The sequence below is a fragment of the Taudactylus pleione genome, unplaced genomic scaffold (genome assembly GCF_031769625.1).
Source record: "Taudactylus pleione unplaced genomic scaffold, aTauple2 ptg000275l, whole genome shotgun sequence".
NCBI lineage: Eukaryota > Metazoa > Chordata > Amphibia > Anura > Myobatrachidae > Taudactylus > Taudactylus pleione.
The window spans coordinates 2,824,341-2,848,847 of NW_028284677.1; the positions used below are offsets into that span (position 1 = coordinate 2,824,341).

General features: G+C 43.1%; 1 protein-coding gene across 1 annotated transcript in view; it reads right to left on the bottom strand.

The window, feature by feature from the left end:
* Nucleotides 1–24,507, bottom strand: part of LYST (lysosomal trafficking regulator) — a 507,705-nt gene that overhangs the window by 184,959 nt on the left and 298,239 nt on the right. The window contains exons 30-34 of the mRNA XM_088481579.1: nucleotides 24,280–24,486; nucleotides 18,153–18,329; nucleotides 6,986–7,062; nucleotides 6,085–6,273; nucleotides 119–264 (exon numbers count right to left, since the gene is read on the bottom strand). Of these exons, the coding sequence (XP_088337705.1) occupies nucleotides 119–264; nucleotides 6,085–6,273; nucleotides 6,986–7,062; nucleotides 18,153–18,329; nucleotides 24,280–24,486 (796 nt within the window). The remainder of the gene's footprint in view (nucleotides 1–118; nucleotides 265–6,084; nucleotides 6,274–6,985; nucleotides 7,063–18,152; nucleotides 18,330–24,279; nucleotides 24,487–24,507) is intronic.

The following is a 24,507-nucleotide window of genomic DNA, read 5'->3' on the forward strand; positions in this document are numbered from 1 at the left end:
CTCAACTTAGTTTAGACAAAGAAGGTAGTCACTTGCAATTGTGAAGGTTAATATGTCAAAGATGAACATATAAAGTTAAATAGATAAAAAAATAAACATTGGTTATAATATAACTTGCCTTCTTGTCTTTGCCTGTCCCTGAGAATATACTTGTTTGGAATGGTTAAGTAGCACCTTTGTAAACGTCTTCTCTCTCGGTTTGGACCCTCGGTTGGATCCAGCTGACAAGATGTTGGGTATGATTCTGGGTCATACCAAACAGCCCTTGAAAATGAGTATACTTTTAGTTATTCAGTTCAGTTTATTATAATATGACATACACTTGTTTTCGCACTAAATCCCATTGGCAATTCTCACATATAATAATCATTCTTTATATGATGTTAACATACTCTACAGAACTGTAAATTAAGTACATACATTCAACCACACAATGGCAAAATAGGTATGGTATAAAAGATCGACAGTGTATAGATAGACAGTCAATAGGTTGACAGGGTCAAAAGGTCTACAGGGTCAAATGGTTGGCAGTTAAAATGTTGATATGGACCAAGATTGACAAAGTCTTGACACACAAGTTCCACACATTTTTTTGTTATTTTAACCCTATTCCTCACCCTAACCCTCCCCCTTGTGCCTAACCGTAACTCTTCCCCTGATGCCTAACTTCAACCCTCTGGCTAATGCCTAATCCTCATTGTCCCCTACCGCAGCCTAACCCTAAAAAGAATGATAAACTATGTCGACATTTTCTGTGTCGACCATTTGACCCTGTCGAGTAAAGTCCATTTCGACCTTTCAACTGTCGACTATCTTGTGTCAGCCTATTGGCTTTATCTAGACACTGTAGATCTTCCATCCGGATACTGGCAAAATGCAAAGTGCATAAGAAGAAAGATTGCAATCCCCAAAGTAGATTAGTCAAATTAAACAAAAGGGCAATAAAGGCACACCAGTAATTTTTGTGTGATGAAAGAAATAACATTGCAATGAGGAATGGATGATATACTAAATGTTACAGACAGTGGGCTTTATTCAAAGTTAGTCTGAAATGCTATGTTGCGTTTTTTCACATTGCTCATACACTAATTTTTGCAATCCACATATTACAGTATTTCAGTCCCAAATGTGATTTGTGACTGTGTACGTCTAATGGTGCATACACATGGCCAGATTTACCTTCAGATCTGAACGATAACGATTTTAAATATCATTCAATCGTTCATATCTGAAAGAAAATCTGACATATCTGACATGTTTGAACGATGCGCGTTCCCGATGGTCAGATAACGATATCTGACATCTGGTGTGTTTGCAGTCAGTTTTGGACGATTTCAGTAATTTTAATGCTGTCAAAAATCGTTCATAGTTCAAATACTTCATCAACTTGTTCAGATCGTTCATCTGACAAATCTGACCGTGTGTATGCATCTTAAGGGGCAAAGACCGGGGTTGGACTGGGAGTGGGTGTTTTTGCAATAGTGGTGGTTGTGCAGTCACAGCCAAAGTACAGAATGGTTGTGGTGCAGGCAAGGAACCGTGGAGTGAGTCAAAAATGGACGGCATAAAAAACCTTGAAAACGTAAAACTCAGCCCTCTGAAGGGATCAGTGTGCCGTATGTTCCGAATTTTGTTGAAAGTGTAAAGTTGATCATGATGACTGCATGCGATTGGACACATATGGGGAACTGATACAACAATGTGTTTACATTGCAATACACACTCGTTGTACACCAATAGTGCTTCATACTCAATTGTGGATGGAAACACCTGCACATATATGAAAAAGTTTTTATTATTCGCAATAGGTGAAATTAAAAATATGTTTTAAAACATTTTCTATACGCATGTATATAAGTGAGTGTCCCAAAGCAATCACTTTCTTTATTAGCCACAGCTAATGTTTTTCTAATGAGTATTATTATTATTACTACTATAATTTTTTTATATGGCGTCACAAGTGTTCCGCAGAGCCTTACAAAGTACATAAACAAATAGGTGACAAGTAACTTATCCCCCTTTTACACAGACTTTAAAATCCCAGGTTGATACACATGAACGCGCATCAACCCTGGATTTTAGTCTGTGTAAACATATCAACCCGGGGCCAGTGACCCGGGGTTCCCACCCGGCTAGCTTGCAGGGTTGAGCACGGTCGTTCGCATGTCACCCTGCAATGTAAACGGCGCAATCCAGGTCACAATGACCCAGGTCACGCCGCATGCTGCCCGATTGGCTGGCTCCAGTGGCGCTTGGAGATGACATCTTCTCCAAGTGTCTACTGCCGGGCAGACCAGAACATAGCAACGCACACCCCACCTGCCCTCCCTGCCTCCAGACTGCTGCGGAGTAAGGTAAGAGGGTCATGGGGGGAGAAATGCTGCTCACCTGCGCCGGAAAGCCGATCAGTGCTGACCCGGGTCCGGTGTGAACAGTGTTGGTCCGGGCATACTTTGGTGTAAAAGGGGTATTACAGTACAATACAATACAATACAATGCAGGACATGAATAATATACATTGCTACATTAGCGACCATAACACCAACATAAGCAGCAGAGTATAAGCAACAAAGTGTTAGATGCCCTAGTGGGGAGTAAGCAGTAGATGAAAGTAAAGTAGGGAGAATCCCTAGGGTTCTAGACTATAGATGGACAATGTCTAGATAGACACCAGATGTTAGACAGTCAATAGTTGGTAGGAGCACTGCCAACTGTATTATAGTCTAGGACAATTGTGTCCTATTACTATATTATAGTCTTGTGTGTTATATAAAGTATTGTGCAGGATCACCGGCTACTTTTCTGACCTGTAACTAATTGCATATTACAGGTTTCATTCCTCTTCGACACTTATCTGCTTTCTCCAGCTGTTTACTGTAATGTTATTGCATTGTGTACTGTTATTACTCTTTTACAAATGCATGCATGAAAACATGCCTCCATGCACAAACCAGTTTTAGTGCATCTCAGCATGGTAAAACAAATGGGTGGAGCCACAATAAAGAGGAGTGAGTTACAGCTCAATATTTGCATATTCAACTCTGAACTGGTTGTAAAGATGATCACAGTTTGCGATTCCAAATGCAACTGACTCTGAATAAGTCCTAGCAAGTTTAGGCAAAATGTGTGGGACCATTGTCTTATTAAACTGTCACTAATATCCCTTTTACACCAACCGAATAACCCGGGTTGTTGCCGGGTCGAGGCTCTGTGTGAACGGCTCCCTGAAAATTAACCCGGCACGATTTACCCGGCAATCTTACTCGGGTTGAGAGCAGGGTTGAAAACGGGCTGTTCCCGGGTCATGCGGCAGTGTGAACGGGTGCTACCCGGATTATTTGACCCGACTACATTCCGCTATTTGTTGATTGGAGCTTCTGGGGCGCTGGCAGATGATGTCATTTGTTATTGTGTGGCTAAAATTATAATGTTTACTGTGTGAAGGCACTTTTAATTTTTTTATAACTTTTATAGTGTATTGTTTTGACTGCAGAGATCTATAGGGCACTTTTCTTTTATACTGCCCATACGATGCTTGACAGCTGTTTTATACTGTTTTTATACTTTTGCAACATTCTGATATTGTGTTAAAACTTCTATTAAAAAACACAATATATGCACATGGTTAAAGTAAAAAAACCCACAACTTTACAACCAAATAAACCAAAAACTTGAATGGAATATGAAATTTTGCTTTTTATTTTAAAACAATAAGGGAAGGTTTGTTGCAATGGTGACCCGGATGAGCTCGGCGCTGTCCTCATTGCTCCCCCACGTAGCTTACTGCATCACTTGTAATGCCCCCCACCTCAGTGTCCTGCACATTCCATTCGGGAAGGAAGTGGTCCTTTTGAATTTCACAAATGTTATGAAGTATGCAGCAGGCTGCTACTACATGGGGCATGATTTTTAGGTCCACATAATTCCTCTTCATGAGACAGCGCCAACGTCCTTTTAAACGTCCAAAAGCATTTTTCACAGCCATCCGGGCAGAACTAAGGGTGTGAGTGTAAGTGACCTTTTCCAGGGACAACTGTACATGTTGGGTATAACCCTTCATTAGCCAATGCGTCAAAGGATATGCCGCATCGCCCATGATGTGGACCGGGACCTCCACCCCATCTACGGCCACCGATTTCTGTGAAAAAAAATATGGTCACTATAATGAGAAGTGGCATAGGTGTATTCACATGGTGGTCATGTAGGTTACAAAAATGTCATGTATTTTACTGCACAATATATGTGTTGGCAAATACTTTGGAATATCATGCATTCCGCACCATTTCACACATTTTGCTAAAGCACATAAGTATAGTGGACATAAAGAGAAAAAGGACCATATATTCTTACCTCTCTAGGGAAAAGCCATCCACCCCGCTTTTCCTCTGCAATATTGTACAAGTCAGAGTTGGCTAGGACTCTGGCATCACGTCCCCGTCAAGGCCACCCGATGAAAACATCTGTAAAAAACAAAAACAAATTAGTATTCTACCAACAAAAAACATAAAATAAAAGTAGATATGAAAGAATTAGTACAAATGTACTTACCAGTATCGATGGTCCACAACAGCTTGAAGAATAATAGAATGCCACCCTTTCCAATTACAATAATCCACAAGGTTTTCATGGGGGGCGATGATGGGAATGTGGGTCCAGTCTATGGCACCAGCACACTGCGGATACCCACGCCTGAGGAAGCCTTGGTTTCATCTAGGCGCTGTCCTTCTGGCAAGGAGATAAAGCGCTGGTACAGGGTATCCACTAATGCCTGCATCACCTGGTAAATGATCTTGCAGACTGTGCCAATCCCAACACCAAATAGACAGGAGAGTGTGCGGTACTCTCCGGGGGTAGCATACCACCAGAGTGCAATGGCTAATCTCCTGATTGGGGTGATGGGCTTTCGGTAGTTAGTGGTCTGCATCATCAGTGCTGGTGCCAGTAATTCCAATATATAATAAAAGGTGGCATGCGACATCCGAAAGTGTTCCAGCCACTGCTCCACTTGGAAAGCTTCTACAGTCAGCATGAAAGCATCTCCATGGCGGCGGTCTCTGGCCCACATTCTTCTATTTCTCATCGTGGTCAATCATCAAGGTGGTGATGTTGGCTGATATCAGTGCTCTCCTCCTGCGCAAATATTGACGTCGAAATCTGGCCCTCTCGGCGAAGAATTGCGCTCTCCTCCGCGAATCCTGCACAAGATGCCACATCATAAGAAGCTGCATCCAATTCTCTGTTGCTGAAATCAGCAGAAAGCTGAAAACAGTGACGAAATCGGGAATACCCACATGTGCTCCGTTTGCCATCATTGCTGCAATGCTGTAAGCAGTCCCCACCCCTCTCTTTTGTTGCCTTTTGTGACCTCATCTTTGTCAGCCCTTTAAAAAAAAAGACCTTTTTTAATTACATCTATAGGGAAAAGCAGGGATTACCCGGGTTCAGTGTAAACGGGGCAAACCTGGGAATAACCCGGGTCGAGTTGCAGTGTAAATGGGGTCTGAAGCCGAGTTCGACCCAGGATTTACCAGTGTTCAAATTCCAGGGTCGGACCCGGGATTTTGGTGTAAAGGTGGTATAAGAGACCCTACCAGATAGTGGTACTTTCCTATCTTTCTTAAGCACCTTACCCTACAATAAAATGATAAACAATGTGGTCACAAATTTAACCATCTTTACGGAGGAGAAGAATCAAAGGATAATTAGAATCAAGTGCAAGCCAAAAACTGGAGCTCCATATAGACTCTGACTTTTGCCAGATATAATATGTCCGTATTTATTATCCGCTACATAACTCCTCCCAATGTCATTAGCCTGGTCATTCTCACACTGCAAACTCCATCCTCCTTTTTTAAAGCAATTACTCTCTATTAAGACCGGGGTGCGGTTATCATCCCACAGGCTAAAACACTGATTCTTGACAAACACTGAACCTGCACAGCAGGACTGCCGTGTAGACAGAAAACTTAGCAGCTGTTAGTCAGTGACTGAACATACTGATAGAAGAAACTCTTCACAGGGTCTTTTGGCAACCATAAAATTATGCAAAATCACTACATAATGTAAGTAATAATAAGGACGAACCTGTCATGAGTCAGTTGCTGAACAAGTTCTTGCCAATGTCGGCTTGCACTTAAATCTACTTTGTACATACTGCGAATGTGTTGTATAATATTCTTTCTTTCCATTCCCTGAGACAAAGACACACTTTGTGTTACATCACCAGCAATTTTGGAAATATCCTTTAATTTTGATTCCAGACGCTGAAAAAGTCTGCCAAAACATTAAAAAGAGACATAACAGACGGTATCAAAATGGTTTAATGTTTCATCTTCCTCATAAGGGAATTTATTTACTAATTCCCACCAATACCCCAATATCAACAGCCAAAACCAGACACATACAAGAACAACAGATGGACCTCCATGGAACGGATGGATTTTAAACACCATAGGACAGTGCAGTGTAACTTCAAGGGATTAAAGTTTCTTCTCTAGCTGCAAGGCAATATAGAGGGTGTGCTATGGGAGGGGGTTTGTGGAAGTTTCTTTTGGGTTCCACAATGAAATTGCTGATTCCCCTCACCCCAATTTTGTGTTTTGTTATCATCAGCTTTATTTGGCAGGAAAGAATGGCTGTACAGTGGCCATCTTGCAGGTGTGCCCCCAAGACTTATTGCTGTTGTATCTTCATTTATTCTTACTTTAAGTATGTATTTATGGTGTTCTATTACATTTGGGTTATTCTTAGGTGTAACTGGCATCTGGCAATGGAGAGTTTAGAGAAATAACTGTAAAGTTAATACTTTGTATGCCAGATTTGCAGTCTTAAAAAAAGATGACTCCTCTAAAACCATAATGCCCAATTTAATACATGGCTATTGAGAAAATGAAGAATGATTCTCTTACATCTATAACACAGAAACGAAATTTTTTTTAAAGATATAAAATAACATCTATAAAATGTCTAAAATAATGTTTCTTACTTTTGTTGATTATTCAAGATAGTCTTTTTCCAAGCAGCTTTGTTAATATTCTCTTCATTCTCATATTTTTTCTGTTCCTAGAATATGTTGAATATGTTAGAGCTAGGTTTCAGAAACGGTTGTGCTTTAAAGCAACTACTGTAATTTGCCAAATGTTTTAATTACCTAAAGTATGGAAATCTCATTATAGTATTTACATGTGTATTAGAAGCAGAATTTAAAATTCAAATATCATATTGTAAATTCTAATTAATATTCCTTGAACCTTTGTTAACTCTTTTTCTATACAAAAAGATAAAGACAAAAAGGACTCCTTGTATGAGGCACACTCCTGATAATATAGAAAAAACACAAAAGAAAAAAGAGAGAATCCAATGTATAGAAAAGGAATTACATTAAAATATAACCTTTATTAATTCAATTCTAAAACCTAACACAGACCAATGGACAATAGTCAATCAGCAACCAATCAATCCTGAGACAATATTAAACCAACCAATCAATACTGAGACAGTATTAAACCTTTAATACTTTAAATCTTATATACATGGATCAAAACCAGTCCATATCATAATATTCCCAGAGCCAATATTCTAGCTACAGCGGCTGGTTAATGACACATGAATTTTAGGCATACATAATAATGAGTAAATAACATTCAATTGTTCATAGAGGTATGCATTCTCTTATACCTTGATAACTCACCTAAAAGTATATATTATAAAATAACCAAATAACCATATACTCAATGGGGACATTTGCAAAATTCCAAATAATCAATGATGATAATAATAATAAATATTACAGATATAAAGTGATCGATTATAGTGCATTGATACAGTGAAATGGAATATATATACACATGTACACACATACATGTACATATACATGCATACATATGCGAGTGTACACACAAAATCACATATATATATATATATATATATATATATATATATGCACCCATGTAAGTGCCAACTAATATTTAAAAATGGCAAATAATTAAGATCATAGTTCAGTATGTGAGAGCTATAATAAAAATGTGAAAGTGAAAAATCAAAGTGAATAATAATGTGATGCAAAAATGTGAGCAATTCAATAAACATAGAATAAATGTGTAAGCTCAAATAATAAAATACAGTGAAAAAGATATATTGTGATGTAATATTTTTTGAAACAATATATAATATCCATACAAAACAATATTTTCTTATAAAATATCCCCCCTAGTGACTATTTAACATACATCCTCCTGGATACAGCTAGATAATATTATGAATAAATTGATGAATAATGACATATTGCAATATGCGGTAATTAAGAGATTCGATTTAATAGAATGGATAAATTTAAGTATTCAAAAAGGGACTATAATTCATCATTTCATTCATCCCCCGTGGACTGACTGTATCCAGTCTAAAAGTCCACTCACATTCCTTTTTCAAAAGTTCTTTGGTTAGATCCCCTTGTCTGGGACCAATAGAAATTTTTTCCAAACCAAAAGCTTTTAGGTCTTTCCAGGATCCATGATGACAAGAAGAAAAATGCCTAGCTACTGTTGTCATCTTTTTCATTCTCTGTGAATCCCTGGCCACATTTCTTTATGTTCCCAATATGTTCTAAAATACGCTGTTTTAGTGGTCTGGTCGTCATGCCGACATATCTTTTTTACATGAACACTCAAGGCAGTATATTACAGCTGCCGTATTACAGTTGATGTAATGTTGAAAAAAGTGTTTTCTACCAAATCTGTCCACTATCTCCTTTTTATTGTTCATCATATTGGGGCAAGCTTTACAATGTCCACATGCAAACGACCCTGTTATTTTTGGCTTTTTTAAGGGTTCCATATTGAAGTGGCTGCGGACACATATGTCCCTTAAATTTCTAGCTCTTCGCCAACTTATTTGGACTTTGGAGCCCAAACATTGTTGAAGATCAGGTCTAGCATCAATATATTCCAGTATTATAGCTCTCACATACTGAACTATGATCTTAATTATTTGCCATTTTTAAATATCACTTAGTTGGCACTTATATGGGTGCATATATATGTATATGTGATTTTGTGTGTACACTCGCATATGTATGCGTATGCATGTGCATGTATATGTAAAGGCATGTGTATGTGTGTACATGTGTATATATATTCCATTTCACTGCATCAATGCACTATAATCGATCACTTTATATCTGTAATATTTATTATTGTCATCATTGATTATTTGGAATTTTGCAAATGTCCCCATTGAGTATATGGTTATTTGATAATATATACTTTTAGGTGAGTTATCACGGTGGCACTTTATATTATTTATTAATTAATTAACTCTTACGGTATTTATGCGAATTAATTTTTCATAAATATTTTAATATATGTACATTGTTATTATGGGTGTTTTATTATTATAAAAAAATTTTTATAACACTAACCATGTCCTCTGTATTTAAATGTACTTCTATTTAATGATATGTCTATATAATGATTTATTTAATTATTAACATATTTATTCATATATTTTTGTATTTATTAATTAATAATTGACAGTATAGTACTGTTCTATGTTTTCACATGTATTACTTATTTATCAGTATATTCTCCTTTTTTATCATATGATACCCTGTATCCATAATTATTAGAGTATATTGGAGTGTAGATTAATAGTTATACACTATATAGGGAATAGACATTGTAATGAATTTTGGAGATGGTATGAGACATATGTGATATGGGAGATAAGCGGGAGGAGATGCATTGGTTGAAAGAAAATTCAACCATTTGACTGATACCTTTTTCTCTTAATTACATGACCGATGGCTGCACATGTTGTGGGGATTTGTTTTTGTTTTGTTTTAGTGTACCCGCCCCCTGGCTATGACACTCTATTAACCAGTCGATATGTGGTAATTAGTGATGTGGATAGATTTTACTATACTAACACAATGACGGCACTTAATCCCGCCTTCTATTCTAGTGCAACTCTGGTTGGCTGTTATTGACTGTCCATCTAGCGAATTAGACTAATCATGAAACAACCGGGATTTTAACACTCGTCTGTTTATTTACACTGAAACAGCTTCCTTGAGAAAGCCCGCCTTCTATTCTAGTGCCACTCTGGTTGGCTATTATTGACTGTTCGTCTAGCGAATTAGACCAATCATGTAACAACCGGGACTATAACACTCGGCTGTCTATTTACACTGAGACAGCTTCCTTGAGAAAGCCCGCTTCCGGCGAAATGCGCGTCGGCTTGTCAGCTGGGGGATCCCAGTGCGCACTGAGGACCCCATCACCATACACCCATTTGGAGAATATTTTTGTCAGGTACTGTTCTTTAATCTTTTTCCCTGCTTTCTCATTAGATGTCTATGCTGTGAGTTCCTGCGCTGCTTGGAGCAACAGGTTTCTCACAGTAATTTTGACACTAACAGTAGAAGCAGGCTGCACTGTTTCCACGTGTGTCAGGTGCCAGTGAAACTCATTCCACGTCCTCTATATTAATATGACGTGGAACAGCAGAATCTGACCTATAAGTACACATACTTTACCTTTCACATCTATATAGATATTACTATATATTCTCCATACTTTCCAAATAGAGGGACACCTCTTATTATCTGATACCATTGAATTAATATAAGGTGATATATGGGTTTGGTGTACAGCTTTTTAAATATGTGTTGTGTCTACACTGTATTGTCTTATTTGTTTTGTCATATTTTCGCCAAGGTATAAGAGGATGCATACCTCTACGAACAATTGAATGTTATTTACTCATTATTATGTATGCCTAAAATTCATGTGTCATTAACCAGCCGCTGTAGCTAGAATATTGGCTCAGGGAATATTATGATATGGACTGGTTTTGATACATGTATATAAGATTTAAAGTATTAAAGGTTTAATACTGTTTAATACTGTCTCAGTATTGATTGGTTGGTTTAATATTGTCTCAGGATTGATTGGTTGCTGATTGACTATTGTCCATTGGTCTGTGTTAGGTTTTAGAATTGAATTAATAAAGTTTATATTTTAATGTAATTCCTTTTCTATACATTGGATTCTCTCTTTTTTATTTTGTCTTTTTTCTATATTATCAGGAGTGTGCCTCATACAAGGAGTCCTTTTTGTCTTTATCTTTTTGTATATCATTAAATATACTTCAGGGAGCACCCCCTGATTTCCTTCATCCCTATTCTGGAGATAATATACGGTATTTATTACTCTTGTGCAGCTGTGTTTTTCCTGTTTCCCAATCACTTTGTTTATATTAACTCTTTTTCTTCGAGGTCCATAGGGTCCACAGGATCTACCTTGGGGGTATGTAGTTGAGCGATCCAATACACCAAACAGCTACAGCTTCCAGCATACACTGGTCGTCCTCCCTATATACCCCACCCTCAGCCACAGGCATTCAGTTTGTAAATAAGCCTAACGGCAAGAGACGGAAAGCGGAGAAGGAAGTACAACTTACACAAGAAACACTCAACATACGAAGAGGTAATCAGTGATACAAAAAGGCCAAAGAATAGATCCCAAATGAGGCCAGGTGCGTTAGGGTGGGTGCCCTGTGGACCTCGAAGAAAGAGTTAACAAAGGTATGTTATACCATAACTCTTATTTTCTTCTTCAGGGTCCACAGGATCTACCTTGGGGATGTCCTAAAGCAGTTCCCTTAAGGGTGAGAATGCTCCTGCGTACAGCGGAGAATCTTCCGCCCAAAGGAAGCATCCTGGGAGCAAAAGTATCAAATGCACAGAATTTGATAAAAGTATGGACAGAAGATCAAGTGGCTGCCTTGCACAGCCGTTCAGCCGAGGCGCCATGTCTAACTGCCCATGATGGTCCCACAGACCGAGTGGAATGTGCTGTCACCTTGTTAGGAACAGGGAGACCAGCCTGTGTATAGACTTGAGAAATAGTCATACGCAGCCAGCGAGCCAAAGTTTGTTTGCTGGCCAGCCTTGTTTATCAAATCCATATAACATAAAGAGCGAATCTGATTTCCTGATAGAGTTGTTACGATCCACATAGATACGAAGGGCTCGAACCACATCCAGGGAAGCTTCACCTGCAGACAGGTCTGAAGACTGAAAGGCCGGGACTATTTCCTCATTTATATGAAAACGGGAAACCACCTTTGGAAGGTAACCCGCCTTAGGACAGCTCTATTTTGATGAAAAATCAAATATGGAGAACGACATGACAGTGCTACCAAGTCAGAAACTCTGCGAGCTGAAAAAATAGCTAGTAGAAAAAGTGATTTCTCTGTCAGTCATCACAAGGAAGGAGATTGCAGTGCACCGGGAACTAAGGATAAATCCCACGGTGCTGGAGGGAGAAATGGAGGTTGCAGCCGAAGAACCCCTATGTTCTAACATCCGGCAGAGGGGCAATTCTGCACTGGAACCAAACTGAAAGTGCAGAAACCTGGACTCTCAAGGTTGCCAGGTGAAGACCCAAGTCTAATCAAGCCTGAATAAAAGCAAGTACTCTTGAGACCTTGAAAATCTTCAGATCATATTTTCTGTAAAAGCACCAAAGAAAATTTGAATACCAAATTCTGTGATAGATGCGGGTGGAAGCAGGTTTCCTTGCCTTCAGCATCGTCTGGATCACAGAGGCAGTAAAATCCTTGGTCTTTAAGACGGAAGACTCAAGAGCCATGCCAGCAAAGGCAGTCAAGGTAAATCCTGATATAGGCAGGGACCCTGCATTAGCAGATCCGGCCATAGAGGCAGTGGACTGTATATGGATAGACGTGTCAGATCGGAGAACCAATGCCTCCTGGGCCTTCTTGCTTGAACTTTCTGACAACTCTTGGGAGGTGGGAGATTGGAGGAAACAGGTATCCCAACCTGCAGTCCCACCTCACCACCACGAATGCAGCAGAGGGGTCCCTTGTTCTGGACAGTTAACTGGGGATTTTGAGGTTGTTATGTGACACCGTGAGGTCTACGTCCGGCATTCCCCACCTGTCCACCAGGAGTTGAAAGACGTCAGAATGAAGTGCCCATTCTCCGGCGTTATTGTCCTGGCGACTTAGGAAGTCAGTTTCCCAGTTGAGAACCCCTGGGATGAATATTGCAGAGATTGCTGGAAGATGGCCTTCTGCCCACAGCAGAATTTCTGCCACTTCCTTCATGGCAGCCAGACTTCGTGTGCCTTGTTGATGATTAATGTAGGCCACTGCTGTCGCGTTCTCGGACTGAACCTGGACAGGCCTGCCCTGTAGGAGGTCCTGTGCCAGTATGAGCGCTCTGAGCACTGCACACAACTCCAAGATATTTATTGGTAGGTGACTTTCCTGAAAAGTTCACCTTCCCTGGAAAGTGTGGTGACCTGTCACCGCTCCCCATCCTCGCAGACTTGCGTCCATGGTGAGAAGTACCCAATCTGGTACCCATAACGGATGACCCCTGTTTAAATGAGTCGTCTCCAGCCACCAGGCGAGGAAGAGCCGAACCTCTGGCGAGATGGGAATCATCTGAGACTTTATCCGATGATACTGACCATCCCAATAAGCCAGGATCCATTGTTGCAAGGACCTGGAGAGGAACTGGGCATAGGTCACCATGTCAAATGTGGATACCATGGAGCCCAGCACATGCATTGCCAAGTGTACCGACACTGTTTGCATGCAGAGAAGACGGCGCACACGAGACTGTAGTGCCACAATCTTGTCTTCTGGTAGAAGAATCCTCTGTCCCAAAGAGTCCAGCAACGTCCCCAAGTGCAGCATGTGCTGAATTGGAGAAAGACGACTTTTTCCAATTGATTACCCAGCCGTGCTCTTTTAAGCAGACAATAGTCACCTGCAGATGACATTGTAACATCTCCTGAGATTGTGCTAATATCAAAAGATCATCCAGATATGGCAGTATCCTGACACCCTGTCGTCTAAGACGACCCATCATGACTGCCATTATCTTGGTAAATACCCGAGGGGCTGTGGCTAGACCTAAAGGCAGAGCCTGAAATTGGTAATGTTGCTGATCTACCGCCAATCTCAGAAAGCCTTGGTGGGATTGTGCAATCGGAACATGCAGATATGCATCTTGTATGTCCAGGGATACCATGAAATCTCCAGGTTCCATCGCCAGCATAATTGACCGTAGGGTTTCCATACGGAATTTGTGCACCTTGATTAATCTGTTTAGAGATTTCAGATTCAGGATAGGGTGATGTGACCCATTTGGGTTTTGAATCAAAAATAAATTTGAATAATAACCCGTTCCTTGTTGCATCACAGGGACGGGGACTATGACTCCTGACTTTAGGAGGACCCCAATAGACTCCTGGTATGCCGAAGCTCTGTCCGGGTCCAAAGGCAGGGTTTTACCATCAAACCTCTGAGGGGGATGCCTCAGGAATGTGATGGCATAGCCATGACAGACCAGCTCTCGAACCCAGGCATCGTATTAGTCTGATGCCAGGCCTAGGCGAACTGTAAAAGTCGGCCTCCAAACCCGATATCCTCCAGGGGGAGGCCCGCCCCATCAGACAGTAGGCTTACCGTCTGGCCTGGAAGCAGGACGCTTGGTTGACCAAGATTTCTTGGCCTGTGGTGTCCTGTAGGAATGACTCTGGAGGAAGACTGTTTCTTTGCTCCACCCTGTGGGCGAAAGGAGCGAGATGACGACTGCCTAAATTTAGAGGTAGCCATGGATGGCAATTCAGCAGACTTCGGTATTGCCAAGGAAGTCATTATGTGATCCAGCTCTGGTCCAAACAGTACCTTCCCGGCAAAAGGAAAGGATTCAAGAGCCTTCTTGGAGCCTGCATCCGCCTTCCAGGTCTTTAGTCAAAGGGATCTTCGGACTGCAAATGAGTTTGCCGAGACAATAGAAGCCAAAATACCAGCGTCAATAACCGCTTCCCCCATATAAACAGCTGCTTCTCGCATTTGACCAAGAGGAGATTGTTGTTCTCTGGTTGCATCATGCATAGTATCTTCCAGAGATCTTGTCCATTCTTCCACAGCTTTGGCTACCCAGGCTACAGCCATAGCTGGTCTGGTAATACTGTAGCTCCAGATAATGAAAACATTGTTTTTAAATGTCAAGTTTTCTATATGTATTGTCTTTCTTTCACATACTCCTGACATTTTGCCGACATTCCTGTGTGACTGGATCATGCAGCCCACCAAGAAACTCTGCATTCTGGCCAGACCAAATTGCAATATATATAGCACCTATCCTTGTGTATCAATGCCTGTTTCCCTATAGATTGTAAGCTTGCAAGCAGGGCTCTCTTACCTCTATGTCTGTCTGTTATTACCCTGTTCTGTTCTATCAATGTTTCCAATTGTAAAGAGCAACGGAATATGCTGCGCTATATAAGAAACTGTTAATAAATAAAATAAAAATAAATATGTAACCTCTTTCAAACAGGATGCTGCCGGAATGGGTAACGTAGCGCTCCTGATCAAACTTGTGACATGAGCATCTACCGTTGGGGGAACTTCCCATTTGCTACACTCACCAAGTGCAAATGGGTATCGAGAGGTTATATTCCTTGTAGCATGGAAATCCTTAATAAGAGTGCTCCATGCATCAGACATAAGATTCGTCAGTTGCTCAGACTGAGGGAAATAATCCTTAGCCACCTTCTGACGTCTAAAGACCAGAGTCTTAGATGTCAGTGCAATGCATAAATACTCACAATTTGCTATTGCAACTAACCAGCCCTGAGGGGGTTGTGGTAGGATGTAGAGTGCTATATACCAGACCCAAGGAAGAGGTATACAGAGAGACAGACCAATACCTCGTCTCAACAGAGGTTGTCAGATATAAAAACCAGACGCTGGTATTCATACCCATCTGGGGGAGGAGCGGCTGGGGGAGCGCCCATCTCCCCTAGGCTGCGATTTTGACGACCAGATATGCTAACTCACAGTAGTAAGATGTTTACTAGTGCGCTCTAGTGCGTTTTACCACCCATCCACGGCGACAGACGACATGGCCCCGGCCGCCTTAGTTAGGACACGTCACACGGGGCCTTCACCCACAGCTGCCTCCGATGCGTCTCTACACTGGAGGCGTGGACTGCCGCGCACGATTATCTCCGTAATCCGACTGTAGTCCGGACCTCAAAAAAAACTCCTAGCTAAGCCATGCTGAGGCCTGCCGAGAACCTCAGGGCGTATAGCAGTACTTGTGTGTCGGCGGAGGTAGAAGGAGTCACAGTACTGCGTCATTATCAGCGCTGGTACCCCTAACCTCAAGTTCAAAAACTAAGGTAAATCATAATAGAAAAAAAGCTTGGCACTGCCTAGGCAGTCCCGCTGTATGACAGGTGTGACTGGTCTTGCCGCACACCAAATAAAAAAAACTGAATGCCTGTAGCAGAGGGCGGGGTATATAGGGAGGAGGACCAGTGCATGCTGGGAGTTTCAAAGCTGTAGCTCTTTGGTGCATTGGATCGCTCCAACTACATGCCCCCAGGGTAGATCCTGTGGACCCTGAAGAAAAAATAAATTTTTCCTCAAATTTAATGTATGCTACAGCAATGTGGCCTATTTGACTTTTTTTTTAAAGAACTTTTAATATAGTGTTTAACTGACATTATGATTTTCTAATGCTTGTTAAATTAGAGCCATAACAGAGTACAGTTGCGCCCTGTGCCGGCCCCGCTCATTGAGTGCACGACATCATGATGTCACAAGCATGACATCATTAAATCGCTCAGAAGGGGGCATGATCCGACAGCTCCAGTAAGTACAGTGCTGACCTGGTGTCCTAAGGATGCCTGATCAGCTACATACAGTATACTGTGCAGGGTGTCTGTCTGGAGTGTCCACAGGATGCTCTGCAGGTACTGCAGCAGCAGTCCTAGCTGCAGGGTGCTCTTCAGGCACCATGCTAGCCAGGAGCAAGGGCCGGGGCTATGGGCACCGGTCACCCATAGCTAGTTACGGCCCTGTGTTATATTAACACAGTTCAAAGTTCAAAAAAATGACAGTTGTATTATTTGTAATCACTTCAGTTATATGGAGGCTTTGCGATAACAGAGTAAGATCTGTGGTTAATATTTACTATTTGCATAATTATGTCATCTCATGTGGTATGCAGTCAACATGTTTACAATGAAGGTTTAGTCAGTCTAAATGTTGAAGTTTATCATGTCAACATGGCTAATATGGCACTTAAACCAAGCGACGTGCGGTGAGGTCAATGGCTGGGGAGGCACATATGGCGATGGGTCTGAGAGCCTGTCTCACCCTCTCTCTACTCACTGTAACTCTCCCTTCACTACACTAAGCTTCAGTATCCATTGATTCTCCTAGCTGCATCACTGTGTCTTCTCTCGCTTCTGCTTACTGAGCTCCGATCTCTAAACACTTCCTGGTAACATGAAACATCCAAGGTGTCCATCAGTGATATAGGCATCCAAGGTGTCCATCAGTGATATAGGCACGCCCCCATACACAGAGGCATGCCTCTATTAGCTATCTTTCTGTACAGCTTACTACCAATGGTGTGGCCCCGTTCCAAGGCTAAGCTGTTGCTGCTTCATCTCTTATCTCCCTGTACTCCCAGGGAGCTCCACAAAGCTGGTGAGTGTTAACTATAAAAATTATTACAATAAACAAAGACGATGTTTGTAAGTTATAACTATTTTCTTTGTGTTATTAAAATTAATTTTATATAAAATCTCAGGAATATGACAGGGGAGGCGGAGCCTCCCCTGACTGCATGTCCCTTCTTAAACCTTCTACATGAGCAAAATGTTGACAATAGAAATGTTAGAATAAAAATTGGGTGTCGACATTTTGAACATGCCTACTTTTTATCGGTCGACATGTTGCAAGTCAGTATCATGAACATGTCGACATGTACTGTCGACATGAAGTATCTATCATCTCTAAGAAGTTTCAATAATCACTGTCGACATTCAAAGAAAACATACTGAACCCATGTCACATCATTAGAATTGTTCTTTCACTGGTACCTTTTGCTATTTATACTGTAGGTCTCTGTATAACTTGACAAAGGGCCCCAAGAGAAATATTGCAGTTGCATTAATAAACTGTTTATTTTAACATTTACTGGAGTGTCATTTAAAATAGGATATGTAATTAACATATACATGCATATTAATTTCTAACATACAGAAGTCATTAACACATTAGTAAACACACGGAAAAAAAATAAAAAATAACCATACCTCTTTGGTGGCTTTAACTAGGTCTGCCTTCAGCGGGACATTTGGAGGGATACATTTGTTACCAGACTGCTTTAATGCACCCATAAGCAAAACTCCCTTGGCCTGGTCTCCCTTAGTTAAATCTTCTTTGTGATCATGCATTAGTTCAAACAAATACAGAGCCATCTTGGATCCATGCTAAAATATTAAAAATAATTATATTGTTATAGCGGTGATTCCTCCCCACCTCCCCTTCCTCTCGATATTTTCCTGTTTTCAGGATGTAAATACATAATCCCTTCATGTTCCCATCCTCATCTTATTTTCTTATACAATCTCTATTATTGCATCTGTTTTCTTGTGATTCTGTTATCTATGCTCCTAAAACAAAAAAACAGTAATAATTATGCTGTACGCCCAAAAATAAAATTAAAAACAAAAATATACATTTTAGGAACCACAACTTCCATTTTGAAGAATCCCTACCCAGTCTTCAACATACAGTGCTCACAAAAAGGCCCTGGAGCTGCATACACTAATATACAACTCACGGGCCGTGCTGACAGATATAGCCTGCCGGGCCAAGAATTACATAGTGTGTGTCCAGCTTTAGTGTTGGTTCTCTTACACCTGTGGTGTATCAGGACTTATTCCACAAAATATGAGATATGGTAAGAATTTACCTTTGTTATCTCTTTTTCTACGAAGTCCATAGGGTTCCACAGGATACCTTGGGGTATAGGTGATGACGTCAGGCATCGGGCACCATACAGTTAACTTTTCAGCCTCCCAGGATGCATCAGGGTCCCCCTCCTATACCCCGCCCCCGAGCCAAGGCATCTCAGTTATGTACCAAGCAATAGGCCGGAGGAGGAGAAGGAAGATAAAGAAAGATCTGGACGGACACAAAAATCACATTCTCACCAGAGAGAGACGGAAAAACCGGTGACCAGAGTAAAGCCTGTGGAACCCTATGGACTTCGTATAAATAGAGATAAAGGTAAGTTCTTACCATATCTCATATTTTCTACATCAGGGTCCATAGGGTATCTACAGGATACCTTGGGGATGTCCCAAAGCAGTATCCTTTAAGGGTGGGGACGCTCCTGTGCTGAAAGGAGAATCCGCCGCCCGAAGTAAGCATCCTGAGAGGCAAAGGTGTTAAAAGCGTAATACCTCACAAAGGTATGAACAGAGGACCACGTGGCAGCCTTGCAGATCTGGACTGCAGAGGCAGCACGTCGAGCTGCCTACGAAGGACCCACAGACCTAGTGGAATGAGCCCTCACAGGGGATGGAACCGGAAGGCCTTCACGAAGATAAGCTTCTGAAATTGCCATACGAATCCAACCTGCCAAAGTTTGCTTTGAAGCAGGCCAACCTCTTTTACGGAAGCCATAGAGAACAAACAAGGCATCAAACTTCCTAAAAGAAGAAGTGCGGTCAACATAAATCCTTAAGGCCCGCACAACATCCAAAGTGGCCTCACCCACTGAAAGATCAGGTGAATTAAAAGCCGGCACAACGATGTCCTCGTTGATGTGGAAACTTGAAACCACTTTAGGAAGGAATCCAGCACGAGTGCGCAGCACCGCCCTGTTCCTATGAAAAATCAGAAAAGGGGGTCTACAGGAGAGAGCCCCTAAGTCAGAAACATGTCTGGCCGAAGCAATGGCCAGAAGGAATATTGTTTTAGCTGTAAGCCATTTAAGGTCCACTGAGCCCAGTGGTTCGAACGGCCACCCCTGGAGAGCTCTCAGGACCACAGCCAAATCCCAAGGAGCCACCGGTGGAACAAAAGGTGGCTGAATGCGAAGAACACCTTGCATAAAGGTGCGCACAACAGGAAGTGCAGCAATCCTACGATGGAACCAGACTGACAGGCAGACACCTGCACCTTCAGGGAAGCAAGGCGAAGCCCATGGTCTAGGCCAGCCTGTAGGAAAGCCAACACTAGAGAGGTGGAACTCCCGAGGGGCATAACCTCTAGGTCGACACCACTGGAAGAACGTATGCCACACACGATGGTATATTCTTGCAGAGTATGGCTTCCGAGCTCTTAGCATGGTTTGCACCACAGAGCCGGAAAAACCCCTGGACCTTAACATGGCTGTCTCAACAGCCACGCCGTCAAAGACAGCCGAATCAAGTCCGGATGAAGACAAGGACCCTGTGACAGCAGATCTGGCCGTAGTGGTAACCGCAGAGGAACGTCCACTGACAGACTCTGGAGGTCCGAGAACCAGTGCCGCCTGGGCTACTCGGGAGCTATCAACAGGAGCATACCTCCTTCCTGTTTGAATTTCTGGATTACCCGCGGAAGAAGGGAAAACGGAGGAAAGAGGTAGGCAAACTGGAACATCCACTGGACAGAGAGAGCATCCACCAGAGACGCCTTTTCATCTCTTGTTCGAGACCCGTACACCAGCAACTTGTTGTTGTGCCGGGACGCCATGAGGTCTATCTCTGGAAGACCCCACCTGTCCACCGGAAGTTGAAAGACGTCCTGGTGCAAAGACCATTCTCCCGGATGTATGTCCTGCCGGCTGAGAAAATCCGCTTCCCAGTTGAGGACTCCCGGGATGAACATTGCTGATAGAGCTGGGAGATAGTGCTCCGCCCAGACCAGGATGCGGGACACTTCTGCGAGTGCCGCCCGATTTCGGGTTCCTCTTGTCGATTTATGTAGGCCACGGTGGTGGCGTTGTCCGACTGGACCTGCACGGGGTGACCTTGGAGAACCCGATGTGCCTGCTGGAGAGCATTGAACACCGCGCGGAGTTCCAAGATGTTTATTGGAAGCTCCTTTTCTGCCTGAGTCCACCTGCCCTGGAACAAGTGTGGACCCATGACCGCTCCCCAGCCCCGGAGACTAGCGTCTGTTGTTAACAGGACCCTGTTCGCCACCCAAAATGGGCGACCCTTGTTGAGGTGGGTCGTCTGCAACCACCAGGATAGAGACAGGTGAACCCCCGGAGTGAGCACCATCGTCTGGGACTTTAGACTCTGAGGCAGTCCATTCCATTTGGACAGGATCAATTGCTGAAGTAGACGGCCTCCCACTTTGGGATCCCCCAAAGGGAGGCCCAGACAGTCAGGCCACAGGCTTGTCATCTGACTTAGGGGCCGGACGTCTGGTACTCCAGGCCTGTTTCCTGGGCTTGGCCGATTTCTTGGGCCCAGCCTGTCGGGGAATAGACTGTGCTTTAGGCCTACCCTGGGCCCTGTAAGGCCGAAAGGATGACGTACCAGAACTTGAAGGGACCGTAGCAGACGGGAGACATGCAGATTTGGCTGCTGCCAGCGTAGCCACAATTTTGTCCAGATCCGGACCAAATAGGACTTCTCCATTAAAAGGCAAACCTTCTAAGCCCTTTTTGGAATCAGCGACCACTTTCCAAGATCGCAACCATAAGTTGCGACGAGCAGCAACAGCTGCAGAAGAAATCCTAGAGGTAAGGCTGCTTCATTGATGTAAGTGGCCGAGTCCCGGAGATTGCCCACCAACTCGGCCAAAGTCCAAAGATGCCTCCAAACTATCAGCTTAGCGCTCCGTAGCTCTGGCTACCCAACACACGGCCATAGCCAGTCTGGACGCCCCCCCCCCGGAAGGGAATAAGTGGACTTTAGGCAGATTTCCACCTTGCGGTCCGTAGCATCCTTCAAGGAGGACATGGAAGGCATGGGCAAAGTGACACTTCTGACTAGGCATGTCACATGGGAATCCACCTGCGGAGGGGATTACCACTTAGAAAAATAATTGTCAGCAAACGGATAAGCCACGGCTAAGAGCCTCTGAGGCTGATACAGTTTACCAGGGTGTTTCCACGCCTCCTCAAATGGTCTACTAACTGACTAGAAAGAGGAAACACTGTGGCGTCACCCTTAATATCCTTGAAAAAGGCATATTTGGATTTGGACACCGGAGGATCATTGTCCTCAATAACTAAAGCCGTGCGGACTGCCCGAATAAGGCCAGGAATATATACCTTTGATTTAGCGTCCGACTCTTTAGTACGGAGAGGTTCCTGGTCAGATAGATCAAGAATCTCCCCATCATCGGACGTCACGTCATCATCCTCATAAGGAGCAGACAGAGATGCCACAGGCCGCTTATGTGGCCGCAACACAGACTCCCCTTGTAAAACATCCGACAAATGCTGTACTGAAGATGTCAGAGAATTAACCCACGCAGGCTCCTGTGAAACCTGGGGAGGGGAAATAGGGAGACTGTGGGGTACCTTCAGTTGTCTTGGGAAACCCTGCATGGGTGACGACACCACTGACTGCTAGGACAATCCCATCTGGGAAAACGCAGGTGGCGGAGCTAACTGGCCCACTAGGGTTGTAAGCGCCTTAGCAAAACAAGCCAAGGGAGGTTCCTGTACCGGAGCCGTGACAGTAATTGGCCGTGCCAATAAATAACACTGCCGACATAGCCCCTCCACGTTACCCTACCCCTCCGCTATTGGTACATTGCACTTAGTACACATAAGCTGGAGAGGAAATTCACTCTCAGACATGATGGTAAGTATGTGACCCCTCTCACTGATACTCGTTAGTATAGTGGGAGAAACACCCTGCAATCACCGCACCGCAAGGGCTTTAGCAGAGTAAGAGCAGGGACAGTAAAATGGCTAACAGTAGAAAGTGAAAGTACAGGCAGCAGCGCTAGCAGAAGTCACATACAATGCAGAAGAAATGAATCCCTGCACTATCAGCACTGTTTCTCAACTACACAGACACAGTCTGGCAGGACACAGCGCTGCATACACTGACCTTAAGCCAACGAAGGAGAGGTATGCCAGGGGACCGCGATGCCACCGATCAGCAGCTTCCAGCAGTGTTCACCATGCAAATATGGCCACCGAGGAGTAGAGAGGAGGCCGGCCTGGGGGAGGAGCGCTGCCACAGGACCAATCGGCAACGCAGAGAGGGCTGTGTGCAGCGAGGGAGGCGCCGGCTGTATACAGGGAAGGCACGCTCCCCTGGCATGCAATTAACCCCTGGGACACCGCAGCGATTGCCGCTCAGCTTCGGCCCGCTGTCCCAGGGGGATAGTGGAAGCGCAGGTTAGTACCTGGCTCTACGCTGCAGCCAGTCCCCAGGGAGCCCCTGCCTGGGGACTGTGGACCATGTTCTTAGCAGGGACCCACCGCGGGACCCCCGCTGCTTACCTGCTCCCCTTAGATCCGGCCATGGTCCGAAGCATCTGGGGTCACCGCTAGCCGTGACCCCAGACACTTACCAGCATCCCCGGATTTACCGGCGTTCTGGTACTGGCTGGGTGTAGGGGAGACCGCATGGACGTCAGTAGTGACTGTCCATGTTGTACTCCCAGATGTGCAGCCACAGCTGCCTTGAAAGAAACTTCAGGGGCCATTCTTAGCCCCCCTCTAAACAGGTGCTCTGACTCCGAGCCGGGCACCAACGAAACTGAGATGCCTTGGCTCGGGGGCGGGGTATAGGACGGGGACCCTGATGCAACCTGGGAGGCTGAAAAGTTAACTCTATGGTGCCTGACGTCATCACCTATACCCCAAGGTATCCTGTGGATACCCTATGGACCCTGGTATAGAAAAAGGAATTTTGCATCAAGGTTGGCAGGCATGGCTTCTGGAAATGTTAAGAACTAGGCTAGAACTAGTCATGGTATTTGTATGTTTGCTAGGATAGGAAATTAAATTTGTACTTGTTCAAAGACATCACTCTCTTTCAATCATAGCAACTAGAAGATCCTATTACATTTGTGAATTATTGTAGCTAAATAATTCTCTGGTTTTACTATGGGAGTGTGCAATCTTAATTAAAATAGTGTGTGATTTGCTCTAGGGGTGCAAACCTCACTATACTTTAATTTTTTTGTTTTGAAAAAACATTCGTTTTCCTGAACTTCGGCGGGATGGTGTTCATAATTTGTAATTGTAATTTGACCATTTAAAGTGGTTTCAAACAATATATGTGCGACATGACAATAGCCATGCATGGCATTTTACAGACATAAAAAATCATGTTCAAAATTTCTACTGAAATTATAAAATGGTAAAATAGAGTCAATGTACAGAATGCATCTGAATAAAACAATACAACTTCTAATATCATACACAATTAACAAACACTCTGCATATTGAAAACAAGCAGCTCTTACTTGTAAACCTGGACTTAAACACTCTGCTAAAATGTCTTGATGCTTAGAATCATTAACTATGTCAAGGACTTTTTTTCGATCCCCAATAAGCTGTAATGGAGATAAGAGATGTACCAAAAGCCTTCCAAGCTGAACACGAAAGGTGTCACTGCATAAGAAAAGAATTGTTTTCCACTGATGCTTAGGAGAACTGCTTCTACTTGAATCCTGCAGAAAATAAAATTAAAT